This window comes from Parus major, chromosome 13, assembly GCF_001522545.3.
Source record: "Parus major isolate Abel chromosome 13, Parus_major1.1, whole genome shotgun sequence".
Classification (NCBI taxonomy): Eukaryota; Metazoa; Chordata; class Aves; order Passeriformes; family Paridae; genus Parus; species Parus major.
In genome coordinates, this window is record NC_031782.1 from 15,623,677 (window position 1) to 15,647,968 (window position 24,292).

Genomic DNA, 24,292 nt, shown 5'->3' on the forward strand with positions numbered 1-24,292 from the left:
GCCGTGCCCCCAAAGGCCACGCCCCCAAATAAGCCACGCCTCTAAAGCGAGCCCGCCCCGATTAGGCCACGCCCACCAGCCAACAGACGGACACGCCTCAGACCACGCCCCCCACCCGGAGCCCCGCCCATTTCATTGCGCAGCAGGGAAGCCCCGCCCATCGCGCCCAGCGGGGGCTGCAGCGCCGCCTGGTGGTCGGTGCTGCACGTGTGGGCGGGGCGATGGGACAGGGGGACAGGGGACATAGGGACACGGGGACATGTGGATGCAGGGACACGGGGACATAGGGAAACAGGGAAACAGGGACACAGGGACATGGGGACATGGAGACACAGGGACATGGGGACACGGGGACACGGGGACACAGGGACACAGGGACACAGGGACATGGGGACATGGGGACATGGGGACATGGGGACATGGGGACACGGGGACATGGGGACATGGGGACACAGGGACATGGGGACACGGGGACATGTGGACACAGGGACACAGGGACACAGGGACACAGGGACACAGGGACGTGTGGACTCAAGGAAACAGGAGAACAGGGACATACATGAGTAAGACGAGGACACAGGGATATGAGAGATGGGGATGTGGGGGCACAGGATCACAGGGACATGGGGTGATAGGGAGCACTGTCCTTGGGCAGGGAGACATGGGGAGTGCTGGGGCTCACAGCACTGGGATCACTGAGAACTGAGTTCTCCTGCATGAGGACGCACAGGGCACTGGTCCCAGGATGTGGTGACACATGGGGTGTTGGGGCACTGGTCCTGGGATGCAGGGATGTGTGGGACAATGAGGGGACAGTCCCCAGCACAGGGACGTGTGGGGTCCCACATCACATGGAGGACACAGAGCCCCTGGCTTGCCACATGGACATGGGCACAGAGCTGAGCAGAGGCATTCAGTGGGGGCCACCTGGAATCATGAGGGACCCCCAAGCAGTCCCTGTCCCTCTGTCCCCCTGTCCCTCTGTCCCCCTCCCAGTCCTCTCCCATTCCCTTCATCTCTCACTTTCTGTCCAGGTTTTTCTCTGTGGTTCCTGCACAGCTTATGGCTCTCCCCACAGTCCCATTCATTCCCCTCTTTCTCTTCCCATGGCATTTCTGGGGTTGCCTGCACATGTCCTGGTCCCCCCAGCACGAGCCCAGCACGAGGCTGGGCTGGGGATGTGTCACTGGCTCTGTTATTCCCCTTCTTAGCCAGGAAAATAGACCGGAGGTCACTCAGCCACCCACTTGGTGACAAGAAGGGAACAATGCAGGGAGGCCCCATCTACACCAAGCTCTGACACCAGCTTGTCAGCCTGACCCAGTGGTGGCACCTGGGCATGTCTGGTCCTGGCAGGGCTGGGCAGGATGCTCAGTGCCCTGGAGTGCTGCAGTGGGGCAGGGCCACATGTCACCAGGCTGGGCACCGGCTGCCACCCTCCTGTCCCACACATGGGGCACAAACAGCTCCATCTTCCCGCTGTGGTTCTCCTGTCTGCCCCCAGTTGCCTCTTGCCCACTTCCTCCTTCTCAGGGTTGTGTGATGGCAGCTGGAAATCTCTCCCCCCTCGATGGCTGGATCCCCTGGATGCTGGTGGCGGTGGTGACAGCTGGCAGTCACCTCATACTTCAGTCTGGCCGCGCACCCGCAGGGCTGTGGGCACGACGTGGCGTGACGTGGTGGAGCCAAAGGGAGGGCGTCAGCAGGGAAAGGGACTGGTGGCAGTCCTGCTGTGTCACCAGCCCCGTGCCATTTGTGCTGGCCCGGCTGGCTCAGTGGCTGCTCCACAGAGATGTCCTGGCTGGTGCTGTCACCTGCTTCTGCTGCTGCCTGTGTCACCCTCCTGCTCGGCTGTGCCTGGCTTGGCTCTGCCACCCAGCCCTCCTCAGGTAAGTGCCTTGGTGGGTCTGGGGGTGGTGGGGTAGGGCAGGGACACCTCACTGGGACACCCCAACATCACGGCCCATGACACTTGGAGGTGATGGCTGGATGTCACGGGGAGAGTTTGGGGCCCCGCTCATCTGCCTTCCCTCAGTGTCCACATTGAGAATCTGAGTGGAGACCTGAAACCCAGACAGCATTTCCCCTTTTGGCAGCAAAATTCAGATTACTGCTCTCATAGCCTGAATTTTCCATCCCCTGGATGTGGAGAGGGGGCAGAGGTTGTGGGAGACAACCAAATGTAACCAATGCCCCCCGGGGTAGGGTGTTCTGGGGACCATCAGGATAGAAATTCTGGAGCTGGGGGTGATGTGCAAAGCCTGTATGGCTTTTTTTTTGAGAAAGCCAAAAAAGGGATTTGGTCCTGAGTTGTTTCTATGGTAGCTGGGGCCTTCCTGTTCTTCACTTTTGCTCTTTGCACATAGCAAAAAGCCCCTGACCACAGGAAGAGGAGATGTCTCTGGCTGTGGTGGGGAGCTGAGCTGGGGAGATGGCTGGGACTGTCCCAACCCTGCGCTGCTGTGGGTTTCCCATCTGCCCTCCTGGTCCCGTTGTGCTGGGCTGGGTAGGACAAGGGACATCAGCAGCTCCAGGGATGTGGGAGCAGAGCAGGGCAGGGCTGGGCTGGCACCGCTGCCGTGGTGGCTGGCACAGACTGTGGCTCTGCAGGGCGAGGGCAGCAGGATGCTGGGGGCTCCCCTGGCAGGGGACAGGGAGATAACACCTCCTGTGTTCAGTGGTGGCTCTGCAGGGAGGGGTGACAGCTCCTGCTGCAGGCTGAGCCTGATGCCTCGTGTCCCCACAGCGCTGGTCAGAGGGCGATCCCTGCTCCGCCTCACTCCCCAGGAGAAGAACGTGTGCTCCCAGGCCTCCGAGGAAGATTTTCTCAACAGCACCCTCAGCACCCGCCTCCTGCCTGCCCTCTACTCCGTGGTGCTGCTGGTAGGGCTGCCAGCCAACGCTCTGGCCTGCTGGGTCCTGGCCACCAACTTCAGGAGATGCTCCAGCACCATCTTCCTGCTCAACCTGGCTGGGGCTGACCTGCTCTTTGTCCTCCTGCTGCCCTTCAAGATCTCCTACCACCTCCTGGGCAACCACTGGCTCTTTGGGGACTACCTGTGCCGCACCATGGTGGCCTTCTTCTACGGGAACATGTACAGCTCCATCCTCTTCCTCACCTGCATTGGCCTGGATCGCTACTTCTCCGTGGCACACCCGTTCCTGTGGAAGGGCTCCAGCCGGACGAGGGCCAAGGTGGGCATCTGTGTGGGCATCTGGCTGGTGGTGGGGCTGGGCATGAGCCCCCTGCTCTTGCGCTCCCACACACACAACATCTCCAGCCTGAACATCACGACGTGCCACGACGTGCTAGAAAAGGAAACCCAAAGGTTCTTTGGCTACTATTTCCTGTCCCTGGTGGGGCTGGGCTTTGGCCTGCCCTTCGTGCTCATGACCGTCTCCTACAGCTGCATCCTGGCACGGCTGCTGGCCAAGGGAGGGAACTACCGGCAGGTGGTGCGTGTCCTGGCCCTGGTCCTCGTGGTCTTCATCCTCTGCTTCACGCCCAGCAACGTGATGCTCTTCATCCACTACCTGCTGGAGCCCACGGGGTGCAACAACAGCACCTACATCTCCTACGCCCTGGTCCTGGTGCTCAGCGCCTGCAACAACTGCTTTGATCCCTTCATCTACTTCTACGTCTCCCAGGATTTTCGGGGCTGGGTCCGGGATGCAGGAGGCCGTTGCCTGCAGGGGCTCGAGGCCTCGTTGGGGAGGTCCACAGAGAAGATGGCCTTGCCCCTGAGGTCCAGCGGGCAGAGCTAGGGCTGCCAAGCCATGCTCCCATGCCTTGGGGATGAGGGAGCCTGAAGCGTGCCCACCACGAAGGGCTGGAAATAGACTTGGGAAAAAATTCCCACCTGGATCTGAGGTTCACGAGGATTTTGCCTCATTTTTGCTCCCCTGATGGCAGCAGTGCTGCCCAATCCCATGGGACCCCCAGCTGGGTGCCTGGCACCCTGATCTCCCCATCTGCCGGACCCTGGCATCCTTCACCCCTCCTCCTGCAGTGACCAAACCCTCCAGAGTACAAATAAACCTTTATTTCTCCCTGCTGGTGGCAGGAATAGGTACAAACTCCCTCGCTGAGGAGGGGCTGCCCTCCATTGCCAGGACTACACACCGGGCACACACGGCCAGCCCTGCTCCTGCTGCTCCCCCTTTCCCCCCAGAATTCGCCACAGCGGATGCAAGAAGGGAAGGGGGGATGGCTTGGGTGTCCTGGCCCTGCCCCGCAGGCCCAGTGCTGGAGAGGGGACACGCTGTGCTCCCTGTGCTGGCAGGCATCCTGTGCCGCCTGCCTGGCACGGTGCCGTGCTGCCAAAACACGCGGGCACCACGTTCCTGCTTTTGTTTTCCCCTTTGCTTGCGTCCTTTGGTGCTGGGCTCCATGACAGATGTGCCACCCATGAGCAAGGGCACAGGGGGCAGCAGTCCCAGCCCTCCCCCCAGGGGGTACCACGGCCCAACATCCTGGTCACCACTTGTCCCTTTGGTTCCTGATCCCAGCCTGGCTCCGGGATGAGGAGGAGGAAGAGCGTGGGGGTTCCATGATGTGGGAGTGTGGGGTACCCATCATCTCTGCCTCTGGGGTACCCATCATTGCTGCCACCGGGCATGACTTGACCCCCAGGTCGGTGGCCACCCCTTTGGCCCAGCAGGTCATGTCACTGGCTGGCCTGGCCCCGGGGGTTGGCCATCGCTCTTCCTGAGGATGACGCTGCTGAGCTCCTGGATCAGTTTGTCACTGATGGGTGAGGGAGGCTGCAAGCTCCTCTTCCTGGGCAGCTCTGGGGTGGTCTCTGCCGTGGGGCTGCTCCCCGGTGTGGCTGCCTGCTCCCAGTCCCTGCCCAGCGCCAGGGAGGGCTCCATGTTCCTCTCCAGAGAGGATGTTTTGGTGGGTCTGAGCCCCGGGGCTGGAGCTTTGCTGCTCTCCAGGTTCAAGCCCCTCTCAAGGGACACGGCTTTGGTGACAGAGGGACCTGTCACCCTGTGGGCTGGGCTGGCAGGCAGCGAGGAGCGCAGGGCAGTGCCTGGAGGCTGCTCAGGGAACGGAGATGGCTTCTTGGACCTGTCCACGGGGGGCATGGCCAGCTCTGCCAGCAGCTCCTGCCCCAGGTCCAGCGCCGCCAGCTCGGGGAAGTTCCCCACTTCCTCGTAGACAGGATCAATGTCTGCCTCCTTCTCCTGCTGCTCCTCCAGGGAGTCCTGGTGGATCTTCATGGGCTGGGAAGGGCAGGGGGCAGGGTGAGGGGCAGTGCCCACACAGCTCAGCTGTACCCCCGTGTTCCCCTCACCCTGCACTGCCTCACCGTGGGGCCGATACCCGCGGGGGACCCTCCCTCCACCGGGTCCTTGGCTCAGGCACTGCTGCCCTTCCTTCCCCATGGCTGAGGAAGGGGGGTTTGATCCCTGCCGGGCATGGTCCATGCCACCAGCCCAGCACCCCTCAGCAGAGGGTTCCGGGGTGGGGCAGCAGGTGGATGCCACGCAGAGCACAAAGCCAGGTGAGATGAGGTTCAGCCCGGTGGCCTTTTTGGAAATAACCTGATGACAAGGCACACCTAAACCTCTTTTCCTCACATTTCTTCTGCTGATACCCTATGGGCAACGTGTGCCCAGTGGGAGACGCTCTGGGAACTGGGCAGGACTGATGTGGTCTTGCTTGCCCACACTGGGACCGCGTAGGGACCCACACCCCCAGGCAGAGAACAGGCAGAGCAGTGGGCACACAAGGTGGGCACATCCCAAGTGCCCGTGGAACGCTGCAGGTGAGCCCTGGCACCGTGCAAAGCCAGCAGGAGATGCTCCACGTGTGCAGATACTTACAAAGAACATGGACAAAGTCCTTCGCGTGTGCAGGCGGCGCTAGAAACAGAGGAGACGGACAGGGATGAGCACGGAGAGCTTGGAGCAGGGCCACGGGTGCCTGGGCAGGCAGGGGAGGGGCAGAGGGTGCAGGAGCCTGCAGGCACGGAGAGCTTGCCATGGACACGGGCACGGACACGAGCACGGCACACACAGCACCCATCGGTGCAGCAGCCCCTCCAGCCCTGAGGTGGGCACAGGGTCTTGGGACAGGGACAAGGAGCAGGATGGGCACAGGAGCACCTGTGGGCAGGGGGAGCCGCGGGGGCTTTACCAGGGTTTGGTTGGCAGAGAGCATGGTGGCATCAGTGCTGTCCCCGTGCAGGGGCACCAGCGGCATGGTCCCGAATTTCTGCTTGGCGAGGTCGGAGGAGGAGCGTCGGCGCAGGACCACGGGGCGCAGGTCGTCGTGCTGTGCATAGGGACAGGTGGGGACGGGGGTCATGCCCTGCCAGCCCCGTCCCCGCCCTGCCCAGCTGGGTGGCACCACCAGCCTGCACCCACCTGAGCCTTGAGGATGCTGGTGGTCCAGTCCCACAGCTCAGCCTGCCCTGAGCACACCAGGTACCTGCAGCGCAAAGAGTGGAGAAGCTGCCAGGGAGTGGGGACAGTGGGGACCATGTCCCCTTGTCACCTTGTCTGTGAGCCTGGGGCTCTCAGGTTCATCTACGCCCCATGGAGCTAAATCTCTGAAAATCTCTGCATGCCCAAATTGCTGCTTTAGGGCAAGGTGAGAGATTTTTGGGCACCCAGCAGCCCCCAGGGGTGCTGGTGTGGGTGGGGAGGCAGGAAGGCTGTGTGGCCCCTGGAGCCTGGCTCCCATCCTGTGCCAGGGACAATGTGGCCCCACCACTCTGCCTCTCAGGTGCCCCAGCTCTGCCCTGACCCCAGGGCCTTGAACCACTGCCCCTGGCTGTCCCAGTAAAAGTGGGGACAGATCTTGACCTCCCCCAGCCCCAGGACAGCAGGGGAAGGTACTCACAGCTGCTGCTTGTCCAGGGTCAGTGTGAAACCCCACCTGGAAAGGAACACAAGGCTGTAGGGCAGCACTGCCAAGCTCAGACACAGCCCGGGGTCTGTGGGCAGTGGGGCAGGGGGCTGAGCTCGCCCCATGGGCACAGGCTTTGGGTCCAGGCAGAGCCTGGTGTACTCCAGCAGCCAGGCTTGGGTTCCAGGAGCAGGGACTGAGGGATGGATATCTGCCCCAGGGCCAGGGCTCAGAAGGTCCCACTTACTGAGCTGGTGGCTTCAGCTTCTTCCTAATGCCCATGTAAATCTTGGCTGCATCCAGGGGCCACTCACGCTCTGGCTTGGCACTCTGGGAAAGGACATCCCGTGGGTCAGCCCTGCTCGCTGCCAGCCTCCCTGCCAGGAGGACAGCCACCACTGTGCCGCTGCTGTCCCCAGGCTCCTCCTCCCAGCCCTGGCGCTCAGGTCCACCCCACAGCACCCCCCAGTACCCTCTTCTCCTTGAGCAGCAGCAGCCTCCTGTCCCGGATGACGAAGTAACGCTCCTGAAACTTGTTCCCCAGCAGCTTGGGGGGCTCCTCACGGCATTTCAGCAGCCCACACTTGGGGGTCTCACGCTTGGCACCTGTCCAGTGTGGGGACATGAGGGTCAGGAGGGCTGGCAGGGTGGGATTGCAGGGGGATCCCAGCGGTGATGTGCCCCTGATGGTTGCAGGGCAGCGAGCAGAGCAAGGGGAAGCTCAGGCAGAGCTGTCCCCCTCTGGGGACACCTCTGGGTCCCTTTGTGCTTGCCTTACCCGTGAAGAGGCAGCTGCCCTCGCCGATGGGCACCTTCCTCACCAGCAGATACGCGGCGCTGGGCTCCGGGAGCTTGCACCACTGCAAGGCCTGCTCCAGCACCTTCTCCTTGGGGTGCAGGGGCCGCTCTGGGGACACAGGGACACACTCACCACTGTGTCCCCTTCCCTGCGCCAGTCCCCTCTGCCAGCACCAGAAAGCCACCCACCCACACTGCCCCCAGCCATGCCAGGAGCGTCCCCCTGGCCCACCCCCCGTGCTCACCCAGCTCCCCGTTCTCCAGTGCCTCGAAGGTCAGCCAGATGTCCAGGCTGGCGGCCACGTTGCGCATCTCCAGCACCTGGTTGGTCAGTTCCTCTGCCGTCATCGTGGGGGACACCTGGGGCAGGACACACGGGGAGCTGCGCTGGGTGGCACAGGATGGGTCCCAGGATGCCAGGAGCCTGCGTCCCTCCTCACCAGAGCATGGCACAGCCCTGCTTTGGGACTCACCTTCAGCGTGACGCAGCAGTCGGGCACCTTCTGCTCCAGGTAAACCTCGATGATGAGGTCCCCTGCCTGGGAGAGCTGTGGGGAGAGCGGGTGGTGTTGGTGCTGGTGTGGGTGCTGAGCACATCCCACCTTCCCAGGGGCTGGAGATGGTGTCCTGGGAAGCTGGGGCTGCTTCTCTCCTGGGCAGGAGCCTCAAGGTGATGGGCACAGCGGAGATAAGAGAGGGAACATCCTTTCCCAAATGTGGATATGGGACAGTGGGGACCCAGGGTGGGTGGCTGGGAGTGTCCCCATCCCCCAGCCAGTCCCATCAGGCCAGGGGTCCCTGGTGTGGTGGGGAACAACCAGCACATTCCCAGTACCTGGGTGTCCTTCCAGGTGGTGATCAGGCTGTTCTCCAGATCCATCTGGGATACCTGATCCTCATCAATCTGCCGGAGGAAGGGTGCACAGGGTCAGTGTGGAGCAGAACATGGCTTGGGGACACAGGGCCATGCGGAGGGACGCAGCAGGAGGCAGAGGTGGGCAGGGGGATCCAAGGGGGTCCGGCTCAGACCCAGGCCCCTGCTTACATTGAAGATGCTGACATAGTTGTCGATGAGATCTTCCATCACCTTGACCTCGTGCTCCCCTTTGCCGTCGGTCTGGAAGAGGCTGGGCGCGAAGAGCAGTGACAGGTTCTTGGTGCTCATCTGGTTGAGGTCTGCACATTTCTGCACCCTGGCACAAGGAGCGCAGAGGTGAAGGGCTGGTCCCGCTCAGCCACCCTCCTCTGCCTCACACAAACAGCCTGGATGTCCCCAGCCCCTCCGCAGTGGGAACTTCAAACTGGGCAGTTCCCGTTTTGAGAATTTCCCTCTGCCGTCAAACCAGACAACAGTGTGACCTCAAACTGTGACTCAAGACTGGAACTGAGTGTTTTCTGTCTTTTTGGAGAGCTGGATGACATTTACATCCCTACAGGTTGATGTCCCCTAGTCCCAAACCTCCTGTCACTCCCCCTTGCTGCAGGATGACTTGGGGAAATTTCAAGGCATCCCAGACACATTCCAGCACCAGCTGAGTGGGTGGAACAGGGGTGGGGGATCCCCATCTCTTAGGGATAGGAGCCAGCATTCCCTGGGCATCAGGGAGACCCCACAGCGCTGGCTGGACCAGGGGATCCCGAGGGGAGGGCCCCACTGACCGGTAGAGGTGCCCGATGAGCGCAGCCAGGGTCTTGTGGTTGAGGCGAGGCAGGCGATGGATGAGCTCCTTGTACCGCTCCAAGCGCTGTGGCTTCGAGGAGATTTCTGCAGGGAGGAAAACCAGATCCTGGCTGAACCCAGCAGATCCAGAGGTGACACCAGGGCTGGCACCAGGAAACCCAGAGAGGAGCAGTGTGGACAGGATGTCTGAGCCTTAGAGAAGTTTCAACCTTTCAGGGGCTCATCTGTTCCCAGGGCAAAAGTTCCCGGGAACAGTTTCTCTCCAGAGTTGTGTTATTGTAAAGAGATAATATTTCCCAAAATAATACTGAGCAGATGTCCTTGGTGTGTTTTCTCTGGTCCCACCAATGGGACCAAAGGGGGTGTTGTTCCTTCTACCAGTCAGGGTAACCTGGCTGGAAAAATTATATAAGGGTTGAAAAAAAAACCCAAATAAAGGCTTTTCAGCCACAGGAAAACTGGTTGTGTGTGGTATTCAAACTTGGATTCTTGCCCACTATTTCGTGTCCTCTAGCGACAGAGCAGGGCTGGGTGAAGGAGATACCTGCAGCCTCCTTCCACTGCGGATGCAGCTCCAGGGTGAAGATGGGATCTTCCAGCTCCCGGAAGAACCTCTTGAGCACGTCAGTGACGTCCTCGATGAAGTTGTCGCTGATGCGCAGCTTGACATTGCGGGCATCCCGCCGGAACTCCTCCATCAGTACCTTGATCCGGGACTTGGCTCCGTTCTTGCGGTAAATCCCCTCGTGCCGCAGCCCTGGGACAGGGACATGGGGTCACAGGGGCCGGATCCTGCTCAGAGGATCCCTCATGGAGCTGGCGGCCCCAGAGCGGCGCCTCCTGCCCGGATCCATCGGCCATCCCGATGTGCCGGCGGGTGCCGGGGTGTGCTGGGCTCACCGTACTGGGTGATGAAGGCGATGCAGGAGTCCACGATGATGGGGATGTCCCCCCGGCTCAGCTGCTGGTCCCTCAGGGCGTTGCCCCGGCCCCCTGCTGACGCCTGGATGTCACCGTACCACGCCGCCGAGTCCGCCCGTGACAAGCCCTGCAGGTAAAATGTCCTGAGAGCAACAAGGGCAGAAAAGAGGGAATGAGGGTTGTCACAGGGTCAGGTTATCCCCTCCTGCCTGTGACAGGGAGTGAGAGCCAGCCAGGCTGAGCCAAGGGACACCCTACCCCACCAAAACACCTCTGCAAGCCCTGCTGTCCCAGTAACTTCCCCACCAGGGATTTGGGATCATCATCAGCCCATCCATCCGTGCCTTTGCCCTGGGCAGCATGCTGAGCTTGCTTGGCCCATTCCCCATCATCCCCACAGCCAGGACTCACCTCCCCATCTCCACCAGGACCAGCAGCTCCTTCTTCTCCGGGGTGTCCGTGACGGGAACCAGACCTGCATTGGGGTGAGAAGCTGAGGAGTCAGAGCCACGTGGTGGTGGCACAGCCGCCCCACACGGTGCCCGTCCCGGGCTGTGACACTCACTGAGCTCCTGCAGCCGCCGCAGGTTGATGCTGTCCTCAGCCCCGTCCTCCTCGGCGGGGCAGATGAAGAGGTGACCCTTCTGCAGGATGAAGAAGGCCCGCTGCCAGCGCTCGGGGTTCAGCATGCACTTGTAGCGCAGCTGGCCCACACGCTGGAACTCGTAGCCCAGCAGGCAGTGGCAGCTCACGGGGGTGAACCACTGTGGGGTGGAACAGGAGATGAGCGGGGTGAAGACGGGGCTCCATGCCCAAGGGCTGACCCCAACGAGGATGGGAGCCCCTGGAAAGGCGGGAGAGTGCTTCCCACAGTGGATGAAGAGCATGGGGAGCTGTGAGGAATCACAGTGGGGAAGCAGGGACAGAGCTGGGGACATGTTGAGGCTGACTCACCTTGCCAATGGCGCTGGCCCAGGCTTGCAGCGTTTCGGGCCCATCAGTTCCCAGCTGCTGCACTTTTTCCCCAGTGAGAAAGAGCTCAAGGGTGAAGCGAAACCTGCAGAGGATGAACCAGCCCATGAGGACAACGCTGACCCTGTCCCCAGAGCCCGAGCAGCCACTGCACCAAGCAGGGAGCCCAGCCCTGGTGTCTGTGTGCCCCACGCTCTCTGGGGCACGGCTGGGGGTACCTCTCAGTGGGGCCGGGGCTGGTGAGTGCCTGGTGGGCTCTGTTGACCCCCAGGGAGATGAGATCCCCGCTGTCAACGTGGCCCAGGGGCTCAGTGCATTTCTCAGTCTCGAAGAAGAGCAGGGCTCTCTCCAGGGAGCACCACGTGCGCTGGAAGTCTGCAGGAACGGGAGGGGTCAGTGGCACTGGGGTGGGCACCTGCTGGCTCCCTCCCACGCTGCCCACGCTCACCCTCTTTGCTCTTCCTGGCCCCTGGGAGCTTCGGGGGGGCCGTGGCCCGGTACAGGTACCCGCTGTGTGTCACTGGCTGGGTGATCTCGTTGTAGACCCCCTCTGGACCCGGGTCCTGCACTCGGGGGCTCCCTGTGGGACACGGTACCGAGGGTGGGGTGGGAATTCCAAGCACAGAAAGTTCTCAAAATCTCGTGCAGGTAGACCCAAACACAGAAATGAATACAGGGTTCAACTGAAGACTTTAGAAAAAGCTTCTGGATTTAGAGACCGCAAGCAAGAAAGTAAGTTTATAGTTTAAACAGAAAAACATTAAGCTAAGTAGTAGAAAGTTTTAAAGTTAAGATATAAAAGTTATAAAAATAATAGAAAAATTAAAGTATAACAAATAGTTTTGTATATCATTATATAATTAATTGAGAGTCTGTATTACAACAAAAGTGTATAAAACAAAATAATTAACTATTAGTGTAGAAGTAAAAACATTCTTTTGTAACAATCATTTATTAACTAATTAACCTTTAAAAAGCCTTATAGCCTGTAATCTTATAACCATTAACCACAAACACCTATCAAACACAATAAAAACCTTCTCACTCCTTCATTAAAAAAAATAAAAATAAATAAAATCATGCTTTAAAATGTCTCCCAATAGACACATCTCTCTTAAAATCCCAAAAGGGTGGGAGCAGGCACCCACCAAACTGTGGGTGCCAGAGGGAGATCCCACTCACACAGGTGGGGTTCCCAGAGGAGCCCTCAAGTCAGAGATTCCAGAGGAATCCTTCGGCAGTGATGCCCCAGGGAGCCAGGACAGCTGACACCCAGTGTCCCCAGCCTTGGGCCATGCCAGGAGGGGCAGGGCCAGCAGCAAAGAGGAATTTCTTCCACCTCAGCCCGATGGGGCTCGTGGGTCCTCGTTACCTGAAAGGTTCCTGGGCCTTTTGCTCTCTGGTCCCCACCACAGATCCTCGCTGGCAGCAGGATCAGAGGCCAGAGCGGCCTCTGAGGATGAGAAGAACTGCAGGATGGTCTTGAGCAGGGCTGGTCCTGCCACTGCAGTGCACAGTGCCTGGGGTGAAACGGGCACATTCGGGGACCACATCCTGGCTCATGGAGACCCCGGTTTCCCCCCAGGGCTGCTCCAAGGCAGCCAAACCAGGGCACAACCTCCCCAAATCTGCCTGGCACCAGGGAGTGAGCGCACACAGCCAGGCAGGAGGTGCTGGCACCTCAGACCAGGAGCTCTGGGGAGGCTCCCAGCACCTCGAGGTGTCCCTTACCTGGAGCACCTCCTCCTGAGTGGCGTAGTGTGGGTGGGGCAGGCGGTACCGTCCCTCCCGGTACTTGCGGGTGATGAAGTCCCGTCTCTGCTCGGCGCCGCTGTCTGGGGTGATGGCCTCGGTGGCGGGGAGCCGAGCGGCCCAGAATCGGTTGGCTCGGTCATTTCCCAGCACGATGAAGAGCTGTGGGAGAGTCCCTGTGGTCATGGTGAGCCCCAAGGGCAGCAGGAGGAGCAGGATTCCCAGTATTCCTGCATCCCGAGGGAGACTGTGGGGCTGCTGCTCGGCCTGAGGGGCAGCCTGGCCCCTGAGCCCACCATGCCCTGCCCTGGGTGCCTCACCTGCACAATTTCATTGGACAACTGAGTGCTTCACTTTTATGATTTCATTGCACCCCAAATGCCTCACCCACACAATTTCATTGCACCCTGAGTGCCTCACCTGCACAATTTCATTGGACCAGACGCTGGTGTCCAGCTTCAGGCTTTGCACCTTGGAAATGTTGGAGCCCAGGCTGCGGTGCTGCCCTGCAGGGAGCAGGAAAGTCAGAACCCTGTTAATCCTGCCAGGGAACTGGGCCCCAAGTCACACCCACACCCCAGCCAGTGTGGCCAGCCCAGCCCACACCTCCCAAGCATCAAGGGAAATAAAGGTTGGATATTAGGAAAAAGTTTTTCACAGAAAGGGTGGTAAAGTACTGGAATGGCCTGCCTGGGGAGGTGGTGGAGTCACCAGCCCTGGATGTGTTTATAAAAAGACTGGATGTGACACTTGCTACCATGATCTAGCTGAGGTGTCCGGGCTGGGTTGGACTGGATGATCTTGAAGGGCTCTTCCAACCCTGTGATTCTGTGAATTCTGTGATTCTGTGAATTCTGTGAATTCCGTGAAGGTGCCCCTGTGTGCCCCGGGAGTTGTCCCACCTGCACACTGCTTGCAGATGACCACGCACAGGTTGATGGATGCCCAGTCAGGACTCTGAGCCCAGCAGTCAGCGCAGTATTTGTTGGCTTTGTTGGACCAGATCTTCTCTGCCACCTCGTAGTCGTAGAGCATCTCGGCGATGACCTCCTGCAGCGCCTCCATCCACTCCCGCTTCTCCCGCTCCGACTCCGCCACGAAGCTGGGAGCAGCAGCAAGGCCTCAGGGCACTGCACCCAGCCCAGCTGCTCCTCCCTCCTCCTCCTCCCTGGACACCTGGATACCTGAATGTTTTGGAGGGCGTGATGAGCTCGAAGCTGCGGCTCTTGGCCTCGCGGATGGTGGAGCCGCGCATCTCGATGAAGCACATGGCAATGCCCATTTTGAAGAACTGCAATTCAGAGAGACAGCGGTGCTGGTTCTGCTGGTGTGAACGTGCCACGCTGGGCATGCCTGGCGTGTTGGGGCTGCAGCCACAGCATTCCAGCAGCCCAGCCCTGCTTTGCCCTGCCACTCTCTCAGCCACCTCTCATCTGACATAAAGCACCCTGCAAATACATTATGTCTTCAAATGAAAGGCAGGTTCTGCCCACAACCCTTGAAATGTGGCTGTCCAGGTCCCTTTCTTTTGGGGGCTGGAGTCAGGGACACTCATAAAACAAATATCAACCTGAGCCAACACCTCAGGGCTGTGCTTAGTGCACAGCAGGCGGCCTGGAAGTGAGGTGATGGCAATAAAAAGAGGGGTGCTAAGAAAATTCAGCAGGAAGGAAGTGAGGCATTCTGCAGGAAGCAGCAGCAGCAGCAGCATGGGAGGTGACAGGGACAGCTGTCACTGTGAACCCCCTGTGCAGCAGGTATGTTTGCTGCTGATTGTGTGGCCATTGATCCGTCTGAATGGATCCTGGGATGGACTGGGATGCTTGGTGTGACCAAGACCAAAGTGTCTGCTGGAGATGATGGTAATTTGGTGATTGGCAGGGGGCTCCACTCCTGGTAGCCATCACTGCTGCCCTGGGCAGGATCTCTAGCTTCCTGCTCTGCCATTCCCTTTTTCCTGCCCACCCATTTCCTCTCTGCTCTCCCTTTGCATCAGCCCTGGCTCAGCTCCCTCCACCCCTCTCATCCCATGTCAGGGTCTGCTCTGGCCACGAACCTGCTCACTCTTGTACAGCCACATCTCAGGCAGGCTCAGGGCTGCGAAAACCTTGGATTTCTGGCCCTTCAGCTCCAGAGTTCCTGACTTCTGGCAGTGGGCAGTGTTGGCAGGCCGGGGCCGGGACCCCACCAGGCGCTGCTCCATCACCTTCTTCTGCAGCGTGGAGCACCACTCATTCCTCTGGGCTGGGGACCAGGCAGGAGGGAGCAGGGCTGAGCCCTTCCCAACAGCTCTGGCAGGGAGCAGAGCACCCAGAAGGCAGCCAGGGGATGTTTTGGGGATGGGGTGAGAGCTGCCTGTGGGATGCTCTGTCTGGAGAAGGGAGGCAGGGATGGTTCCTTAGGGCTGGTGGGCCCTGGCCTGGGTTTTCACTCACCCTCGTTCTCAGCGCGGAACACAAAAATCCGATGGCTGGTGATGACCTGGAACTTGTTGTCCTTGGTGGAACGAGCCATTTCAATCACAGACAGTGGGATCACTCCTTTGGGATAGGGCTCCTGGAACGAGCCCCACCTTGGGTTACCCCCTTTGCCCTTCCCACAGGGCACATCCATGACCTGGCTCACCTTCCACATCCCACTCAGGAGCCCCAGACATGGCCTGGCACATCTTCCACATCCCCTGGGTGCTCTGGTGGGTGCTGGGGATTCAGGAAGGGGTGGATTTGTGACTGGGACCCTATTTCCAGCAGGACCTCCCCTTTCCTGCCCCTGCTAGCTGAGGGACCCTTGCTATCCTGGGCTGCCTATGGCCGGGAACCTTCTGGGCATTGGCTGCTCCACCTTGGAGATGGCAGAGCACTGCTGACTCCTTCCAGAAGGACAAGGGGGGGCAAAGGGGATGTGGCAGCTCCCCAGGTGGTGTCGAGGCTCAGCCTCCCCACCCTGCCCCACTCTGCCCCTCGGTACCTTCTCACTGCTGAAGTACATCAGGTTCTTCCCATCGAAACGGACGTAACGCCTCTGGAAGACATAGTTCCTGTTGGGATGGCAGAAAAGCTGTTGGGAAGGGGATGATTCCCCCTCAGAGACCCTTCCTCCTCCCAGGCACGGCACAGAGGGCCTTGCAGCACAGCTGGGGTACCCAAGGTTTCCCTCTTCAACAGGGAGCACAGTGACCAGTGCAGCCACCTCACCTCGCCTGAGGGGGCTTTACCTATGGGGGCTGCCCCATCCCTGGAAGTGTTCCAGGACAGCTGAATGGGCCTTGGAGCAACCTGGGGTAGTGGAAGGTGTCCCTGTCCATGGCAGGGAGAGGAAGGAGATGGTCTGAAGGTCTCTCCCAACCCAAAACCCGCTGTGATTCCACGCCTGCCACACGTACCCCTGTGGGGACAGCTTGTCCAGCCAGCCACTGAGCATGGTGGGCCGGGGCTCGGACAGCGAGGTGAAGCTGGCATATGGGGAGATGGTGAGGTCATCCAGGACCTCGTCGGGGTACAGGTGGGCTGGCAGGCTGAACGGGGCGTCCTCGGGGCGCGGGGCCTCCACGGTGGAATATCCCTCGGTGTCGTTCTGGACGATGCGCTCGATGAGCCGGCTCCGGCTCTCCTCGTCCTCGCTCCGGCCCTCGCTGCTGCACTCGCTGCTCGTCCTGCGGCAAAAGGGGCTGTGAGGGAGCTGGGGTCCTGTTCAATCCCACCCCAGCTGGGGGCACCTGGCACTGCTCCTGGCCTCATCCTGACCTGCTTGGGGCACCCAGGGATGGTGGGGTTTGCATCTCTGTGAGTGCTCGGGAGCCTCGTGGCCACTCGGATCAGCCAGTCCCATGGGATGGCACAAAGGCTGGGGCTTCCCTGCTCTAGGGAGTGTCACACAGGCCACCACCACACATCTCCAGTCCCCTGGTATCACCTCCTTCCCCTCTTCACAGGCAGCAAAGGGAGGCCAGGCAGATCCCCAATCCCATGTCCTGCTCCCTCCCCTGCCCCTCCAGCATTCCCAGCACTGTGAAATTCCTGCCACAACACCTTTGTGCCTGCTCTCGTGTCCAGCCAAAATGCTGGGCTGGTGGAACTCCTGCATCCACCTCCTTTCCTTGGGAAGCCGTGCTAAACCCCCAGCCAGGCCTGCTGAGGCTCTCCAGCCGTAACAATAAAAGGAAATTATAAAAATAAACTGCTGAGCCTGTCCCTTCCCATCAGCCCTCTCAGCTAGGCATTTTTCTTCCCCTGGAAAGGAAATGTGCTGGAAAATGTCTGTGAGTCCCAGGAGCTCACAGGGGGCCTGCCCAGGTGCAGTGGTGATGGGCAGGGAGACAGTTGTGGCAGCTGGGACACCCCAGCACCCACAGGAGAGCATCCCTGCCAAATTCCACTCTGGAATCCAGTGCCAGGGGGAGGAGGAGGCTCCTAACAAGGCAACAAGGATGATCCAAGACTTGTCCCAGCTCCTGTCTGAGGAGCACCTGAGCAAACTGGGCATCTGCAGGGGACAGGGTGAGTGATGAGGGCAGGGTCATGAGGGGAACTGAGAGGACTCTCCTGGCCATCCCTGCTGCAGCCACAGCAGCTGGGTGACAGCCGACAAAGACAGCAGGAGCAAGGAGCAGAACCACGTGGGAAAGGAGCAGGTGAGCTGGGGGAATCCTCCTTGGAGACAGAGACATTTTTGGAGAAGAAACCCACAGTGAGAAAGTGTCTCCAGTGGAAGTTCACAAGAAGCTTCAGGACCAGGAGATGGACCCCAAACACCCCCTCTTCATAAATTCTCCAAACACCTTTGGTGCTTTGGGCACTGCCTCATCCTAGGACAGGCGCTGGACAGGCACCTTCTGAGGCCATCGGACATCAGATGTCCCTGATCCACAAGGATCAAACCCAAAATCCGCCTGGGAAGATGCTGGGCTGGAGCCATCCCAGCTGGGGGTCTGCTCCAGAGAAGTGGACAGGACTGAGGAGGGGACAGAGAGGGAAAACTTTGGCTCCAGAAAAGACAAGAAATGGCCCTGGGTGGCTTTGAGGCTTGGAGCACAAGGAGAATTGCTGTTGAATTAGCACAACAGAGCCTTGGCAGGGTGACTCATCTGGCTGGATTCCCAGGCTGCTCTGCAGATGCTTCAGGAAGGACTGGACAGGGAACGGTGTGGCTGGAGGACTCTGTGAGTCACAGGCAGCCTTGAGTACCAGGGTTGAGTGGGAGGCAGACCCACGGAATGGGTCAGGGCAAGAGGAAAACTGGAAAAAATCCGTGACAGCTCCTTCCTGAGCTGTCACTGGAACTGAAGAGATGGAGAGCACTGAGCATCTGGCAGGGACAGGCAAAGCCCACAGTGCCTGCTGAGTCTGACCCAGTCCCCTGAGCTCTGTGGGGTGACACGGACACAGCTGTGCCACCTCCCTGTCCTGCTGAGACCCATGGCTGGAGCAGGGCACCGGCATCTCAGCAGGCTGAGCATCACCAGGTGGATGCAGGTGCTCAGACTCAGAGCAGGTGAATCCCACCCGATGCTCCTGCTGCACCCTCAGAGACCCAGCTCCAAGTTTGCAGGGAGGTTTGCATTCCTCATCCTCTTTCTTTTTTTTTTTTTTTCTTTTCTTTTGATTTTTCCTCAGGTGAGGTGGCTCTGCCCACTCCTGACACTGACACTGCACACACCCCAGGCCAGGGAGCAGCGTGGGCCAGACAAAGCTCCCCCAGAACAGGGCAAGAGGAGTTCCCACAGGTGGGAAGAGGGGCAGGAGAGCCTCTCTGAGGTTTGGGACTGGGAAATATTTCCCAAGTGGATTGGTGGGCTGCAGGGGACACCTGTCATTCCCAGTGACACAAGGATGAGGACTGGCTGAGCTGGACAAACACCAGTGCTGCAGGGGAGGACCAGGAGGTCCCACAGAGGCAGCAGAGCTGGGGGCAGGGCTGGCCAGCAGCCCCTCAGCAGCTGAGCAGGACCCACAGCTCTGCTCCAGGGAATCTGCTGGGACCAGCAGGGCTGGGTGTGGGAGGAAAGCGCTGGAGCAGCTGGATGATGGAGCCTGTGAGCACAGTACAAGAGGTTCTCAAAGGCTTTTCTGCCTCCTGTCCCTCTCTCCACGCCCCAGCCATGCTGGTGCTTGGGCTGGGAGAGAAAACCTGTGAGCTGCTGCCCCTGACACAGCTGATGGTCACATCCCGCCTCTTCTCAGCCAGGCCAGCTGCAAAATCCCACAGCTGCAAGCTCCTGGCCAATTCCCTTGGGGTCCCAACTCCCTGGAAGCCACTGGATGCAGACAGGTCAGTGCCCAGCTCCTCTCTGACCCAATCCAGAGGCTCCACAGGAGATTTCAGTACTTCTGTTTACAAAACTCCAGTTGCCAGGTATTTGAGTTCCCTGTCCCTGGCTGTGACCTGTGCCCCTGGACCAGGAGCCACCGCAGTGCCTCCCACCCAGAGCACGAGAGGGACTGGACCCACACTGGGGCAGAAAGGCTGGGCCAGAAAGGCTGGGCATGCACTGGCCAGCAAGGCCACAGAGCTGCAGCTCACCTCCTCCTCTCTGAGCAACACAGGAAAAGGAGCCCTCCCCATGCGAAATGGGAAGAGCAGCTTTCCTTCCTCTTTCTGAGATGCTATCAGGAGTTATGGAAAGTACATTTCAAAAGCGTTTTAAAGGTGCCCCTCACAATTTCACTGTCCACCACCACAGAGTGAGCAGCAGATGCTGATCTGATGCTGCTGGAGCCTTCAGGGATTGCACAACCCCTCATCTGGAGCTTGGAGTCATCTAATTTCTGAGTAATCCACATCCCCCACGGTGTTTCCCCATTCCCAGAGGCCAAATCCAGGTTCCTCTGGGTGTGCAGGTGCCCAGTGCCACCGGTGCTGCCCCAGCTGTGCACTCAGAGATCTCTTGCCAAGCACTGTCCCTGCAAAGGCCACCCACCAGCACAGCTCCTCCTCATCTCCAAACCTGCCAGCTCTTCCAGGGACTGCTGACACCCTCCCAGACACCCCTGATCAGCTCTGCCATGGGGACAAAGTCGCCATCCCCCCTCAGGCTGTCCCCAGAGGTGTGCCCTGGCCCCTGGCCCCAGCGCAGCCCCTGTGGCCCGCAGGAGCTGATCCCCACCTGCAGCCTTCTCGCTCCAGCTCCAGCTCGGACACGGCCTCGTAGCTCTGCTCAGAGGAGATGCCAACACCCTGGGAAGAGAGAATGGTCACATCTGCTGTCCCCTGTGCCCTGTCCTGTCCCTGACCCCCTCAGCCTGCCTGGCCTACAGTGCAGACGCTCAGCCTGTGACCCTCAACCCAAAACAGAATCATAAAATCTCCTGAGCTCAAGGGACACACCCAGTCCAACTCCAGGCTCTGCCCAGACACCCCAACAACCCCACCCTGTCCATCCCTGGCAGCGCTGTCCAAGCACTCCTGGAGCTCTGGCATCCTCGGGGCCGTGCCCATTCCCTGGGGAGCCTGGGCAGTGCCAGCACCTCTGGGGGAAGGAACTTCCCCAGGCACTGCGGGCCCCGTGGCCTCACCAGCTGCAGCTCCCGACCTTGCAGCAGCTGGTGGGATGCAGAGTGACAGCAGGGGACAGCCACCACCCCCACAGTGTCCCCTCACCTTTGTCTCCCGGGCTGGGGCCACATGGCCAAAGATGGTCTCGCTGTAGGGGCTGACGGGCGGATCATTCACCTCTGTGGGCAGAGACGGGGCAGGGAAAGGCATCAGTGGTGCCTGCGGGGAGGGAGAGACCAGCCAGGACTCCCAGTCCTTGCGAGGGACCCCCCGAGCCCACCACAGTGCACCCCAGCACCCAGGGCACCTGCCTGGTGACACACGTGGGGTTGGGGTGTGCCTGGAACAGGCCACCCCGGTCCCCGAGCGGGGCAGGAGCAGGGGCAGGGCCGGAGGGCGGGCAGGGGCTGTGGGTGACCCCCTGTCCCCGTTCCTCGGGGACACCGTGGGTCGCTGCTGTGCCCCGGGGCTCTCACCTGGCTTGATGCTGGGTCTCTGTGGGATGGGGGGCAGGGCCCCGCTGGGCCAGCCGGGACTGCAGGGAAACAGGGCAGGGTTACTGCGGCTGGACTGGCAGTCCGTGGTGTCCAGTCTGGCTGGACAGGAACGCTGGACGCTGCTCCCGAGCCCAGCTTTGTCCCCTGGAGTGTGCAGCACCCCCTCCCTGCTCCCAGCGCCCTCCTTGCTCCCTTCTCTTCCCAATCCTGGCAATGCTGGGCTGTGTTTTCTGGCACTGTGGGACATTTCCCACCCCAGCATCTCCCACCTGGTCCCCAGCCCCAGAACTGTCACACAGCCACTCCCTCACCATGCTGGGGACCCCCAGCCCTGCTGCCACAGGGGCAGACAAAGGACAGCAGCCTCTCCCTGCATCCCAAAGGAGCCATCGGGGGGCCCAGGGCCATGCTGTCATCTCGGAGGGATCCCAGCTGCCGTACCCAGAGCTCGGGGAAGGCACAGGGAGGGTGGGAAAAGGGGTTTGTCAGCACCTGGAGGCAGGCAGGGCCAGGCTGTGGGGAGAGTCTGGGGGATGTAAGGCTGCCTGGATCCTCATCTCTGCCTGCTCTGCCCCCGCTCCCCTCCCAGGGCTGAGGGAAAGCATCGGCTTACTCAGACTTGTCCTCCGGCTGGGTCTGCTCCTGCGGGGACAGAGCCGGGGGCTGAGGGACACCCTCACCCCGGGGACCATCCTCTCCTCCCGGCTCCTCCGCGGCTGCCGACGGCCGCTCCAGTCCCTCGTAGATGATGTTGGACACCATCTCCAGGCGGCCCTGCCCCGAGCCCGCCTGCGAGGCTGTCCTGGGGCACGGAGAGGGGTCTCTCCTGGCTGGGGCGGGCAGGGGAGGGCTGGGTGCGGGGGGACCCTCCAGGGCACTGCCGGGGCTGGGCTCAGCTGCCGGGCCCCTGGGTCTGTGCCGCGGGGGGACGCACGGGACGGGCGGTGCGGATTTCTGCCGTGTCTCCGGGGTTTGTCCGTGACTCGGGGGTGGCCGCGGCTCCTCCCGAGCGCTGTCCCGCCCTCTCAGCCGGGACGCTATCACTCCCATGACCACGGCTGCCCCTGGATCAGCTCCGGGCTCCGGGCTCACCAAATCCGTGGAGCTCTCCCCTGGCACAAACCCCTCTAGTACCACAAAAGCTGCTGGTGCCCTCTCGCTGCCCGGGCCGTGTGCGGGCACCGTGGAGCGTGCCGGGGGCACGGGCACCAATCCCTGCTCTGGCTTTGAGCGAGGGAACACCGTCCTCGGCTTGGGAACCGGCTTCAGGGCGGGAGGAGCAGGGTCCTTCTCTCCAGGCGGTGTCTGGCTGGGCACGGTGACACGCGGCTGCGTCCCAAAGGCGTCACCAGTCCCTCCCGGCTCTGCTCTCATGGCATCCTTGCCCTCCTGGGGGGCATCCGGGAGCTCCGTGCCTCGGGAATGTGTGTCTCCTGCTGCACGTCTGGCCCGGGATTGACTCAGTATCCGCGTCTGCTGCGCCAGGGTGAGGATCCTCTTGCGGTGCCCGGTGGCGGTGATGCCGATCTGCTGCAGGTGGTGGCTGTCCAGCGAGGTGGCATCTCTGGCCACATGGTATCCGTGCTGCTTGAAGACATCCCGGTACCGCTCCAAGTGGATGGTGGCCAGCCAGTCTGCGATATCCGAGTCAGGGCCGCACGGGGAGCTCATGGCCCTGGGGTGCCCCTGTGACGGATGCTCAGCCCATCATCTGTGCAAGGAGGGGAGAGAGGGGCTGAGGAGGCGGCAGGAAGGGAAAGGGGGTGGGTTCAGCTGCCGTGAAGGGCGCGGATCCAGCGGGTGGGAGCGCGGGATGCTGCCAGAGGTCCCCACGCCTCGCTGCTGTCCCCGCAGCAGCTCACCTCCCAGCTCCAGGAGCCGGCATCCTGATGTTCCCCCGCCCCAGCCTCTCCACCACACTCCGGGGCTGCCGGAGCCGGATCCCTGTCCCGCTTTGTCGGTGGGGCCGTGACCCGAGCCCGGGCAGGAACTGAGCGTCCGGGGGCTGCCGGGGGAGCGGCCGGGGGAGCAGATGCCGAGAGCTGGGACCCGCCAGAGCCGCGCAGCCGCGGGGGTGTCCCGGGCAGATAACGGGGGGAGCAGCGGGGCCCCTCCCAGGGGATGAGCTCCTGTGCCGGCCAGCTCGGGGAGGGCTCTGCGGCCGGAAGGGCCAGACCATAATCTCTCTCTCTGACTGCTGGCGAGGGCATGGGAGAGGTCAGCATGACTCACGGGCAAACAGAGGGGGGACAGCCTCCCTCCCACCCAGCCAGCCCCGGCCGGGCCGGACCCCCCACCGCCAGCACCCGCACATCCCCGCCGAGGCACGGCCGGGCTCGTGTGGCACCAGGGACGCTCAGCCCGAAGGGATTCGCCGGCACAGAGCCTGCTGAGGGCCTTTTTCCCATGAATCACGCCGCTCCGCACTAAACCATCTGTGCTGACTGTGCTGCCACTGGGTCTTTTTCCAGTTCCTCCATTTCCCTCTATTGTTCGGCGCAGGCTTCCTTCCTGCTGCCTGCACGATCCCACGCATCCCCTGCCCCCCTCCCGCGGGAGCCGCGTCCCGAGCCCGGCCGGGGAGAGCCGGGCTGAGCCCCCGCTGCCCAGCCCCGCTGCCCAGCCCCGCCTGCCCAGCCCGGGGTGCTCGGCACGGGGAAGTGCCCTGGGAGGCTGCGGCTGTCCCCGCCAGCACGTGGGGGACGCTGTCAGCGAGCAGGAGGCGACAGTCACGGCAGGGGCTGGGACGTGGGGAGCAGGACGGGGCTGATGTCAGGCTGCTGTAGGACCGGCAGAAAAGGCAGGGCAGGGATGTCCCACAGCGATTTGTGCGCCCCGGGGTTAAAGGGCTGTACCCGCTCCTGCCCAGCGGCCGAAATGGGGCAATTTCCCACTTTTTCATGCCTGTATCGCCCTGAGGGATCTGCGGCCGGCTCTGTCCTCTGCCTGCCCTGCCTGGGGCTTGTCCAGTGAGGAGATGGCTCCCGAGACCTCCCCGTTCCTGGGGCTCTGGGGCCGTGCCGAGCACCGTGTTGTGGTGTGGCATTTTGGGGCAGTGCAGCCGCGCCCACGGGCAGGTGGGCACCATCCCTGTGCCTACAAACCCAGGCACGGTGACACGGCCTGTCCCAGGCCCTTCCCCACTGTCCCCAAATCTGTCCCGTCCATCTCCTGGCGCCCTCGCGGTTGTCCCTCACCTCTGGCCGGGCCCTCCGGAGGAGCAGCACGGTGACAGTGGCGTGTGGGCTCCGGGGCCACCCCGCTCTGGGCTCCAGGGTGATGCCAAGGCAGTCCCGTGCAGGAACTGCTGCGGGCTCCGCGGCA

General features: G+C 61.4%; 2 protein-coding genes across 5 annotated transcripts; one reads left to right on the top strand and one right to left on the bottom strand.

Moving 5' to 3' along the window:
* The first annotated feature begins 940 nt into the window (after positions 1–940).
* Positions 941–4,014, top strand: LOC107210575 (proteinase-activated receptor 3-like). The gene is made up of 2 exons (XM_015641520.3): positions 941–1,889; positions 2,747–4,014. Exons 1-2 carry the CDS (start codon positions 1,793–1,795, stop codon positions 3,763–3,765), a joined length of 1,116 nt encoding a protein of 371 aa, XP_015497006.1. The 5' UTR covers positions 941–1,792; the 3' UTR covers positions 3,766–4,014.
* Positions 4,015–4,027: 13 nt separating this feature from the next.
* On the bottom strand, positions 4,028–24,292 carry ARAP3 (ArfGAP with RhoGAP domain, ankyrin repeat and PH domain 3). 4 transcript variants are annotated; one of them, XM_015641496.2, is made up of 34 exons: positions 24,166–24,292; positions 21,582–22,679; positions 20,948–21,006; positions 20,577–20,650; positions 20,083–20,153; positions 16,363–16,632; positions 15,948–16,017; positions 15,416–15,536; positions 15,037–15,224; positions 14,165–14,271; positions 13,883–14,082; positions 13,401–13,486; positions 12,960–13,142; positions 12,601–12,748; positions 11,677–11,808; positions 11,447–11,603; positions 11,211–11,313; positions 10,822–11,020; positions 10,668–10,731; positions 10,236–10,399; positions 9,880–10,092; positions 9,314–9,419; positions 8,700–8,847; positions 8,490–8,558; positions 8,128–8,202; positions 7,900–8,014; positions 7,635–7,763; positions 7,329–7,462; positions 7,104–7,186; positions 6,851–6,886; positions 6,373–6,436; positions 6,143–6,280; positions 5,830–5,868; positions 4,663–5,226 (listed from the first exon to the last, which is right to left on the bottom strand). In XM_015641496.2, the coding sequence occupies exons 2-34, from the start codon at positions 22,637–22,639 to the stop codon at positions 4,663–4,665; spliced, it is 5,367 nt and encodes a 1,788-aa protein (XP_015496982.1). In that variant the 5' UTR covers positions 22,640–22,679; positions 24,166–24,292. The 4 variants fall into 4 exon arrangements, with proteins under 4 accessions (XP_033373576.1, XP_015496984.1, XP_015496982.1 ...); XM_015641497.3 differs by lacking the exon at positions 24,166–24,292 and adding an exon at positions 22,831–23,016; XM_033517685.1 differs by lacking the exon at positions 5,830–5,868 and having other exon boundaries at positions 4,028–5,226.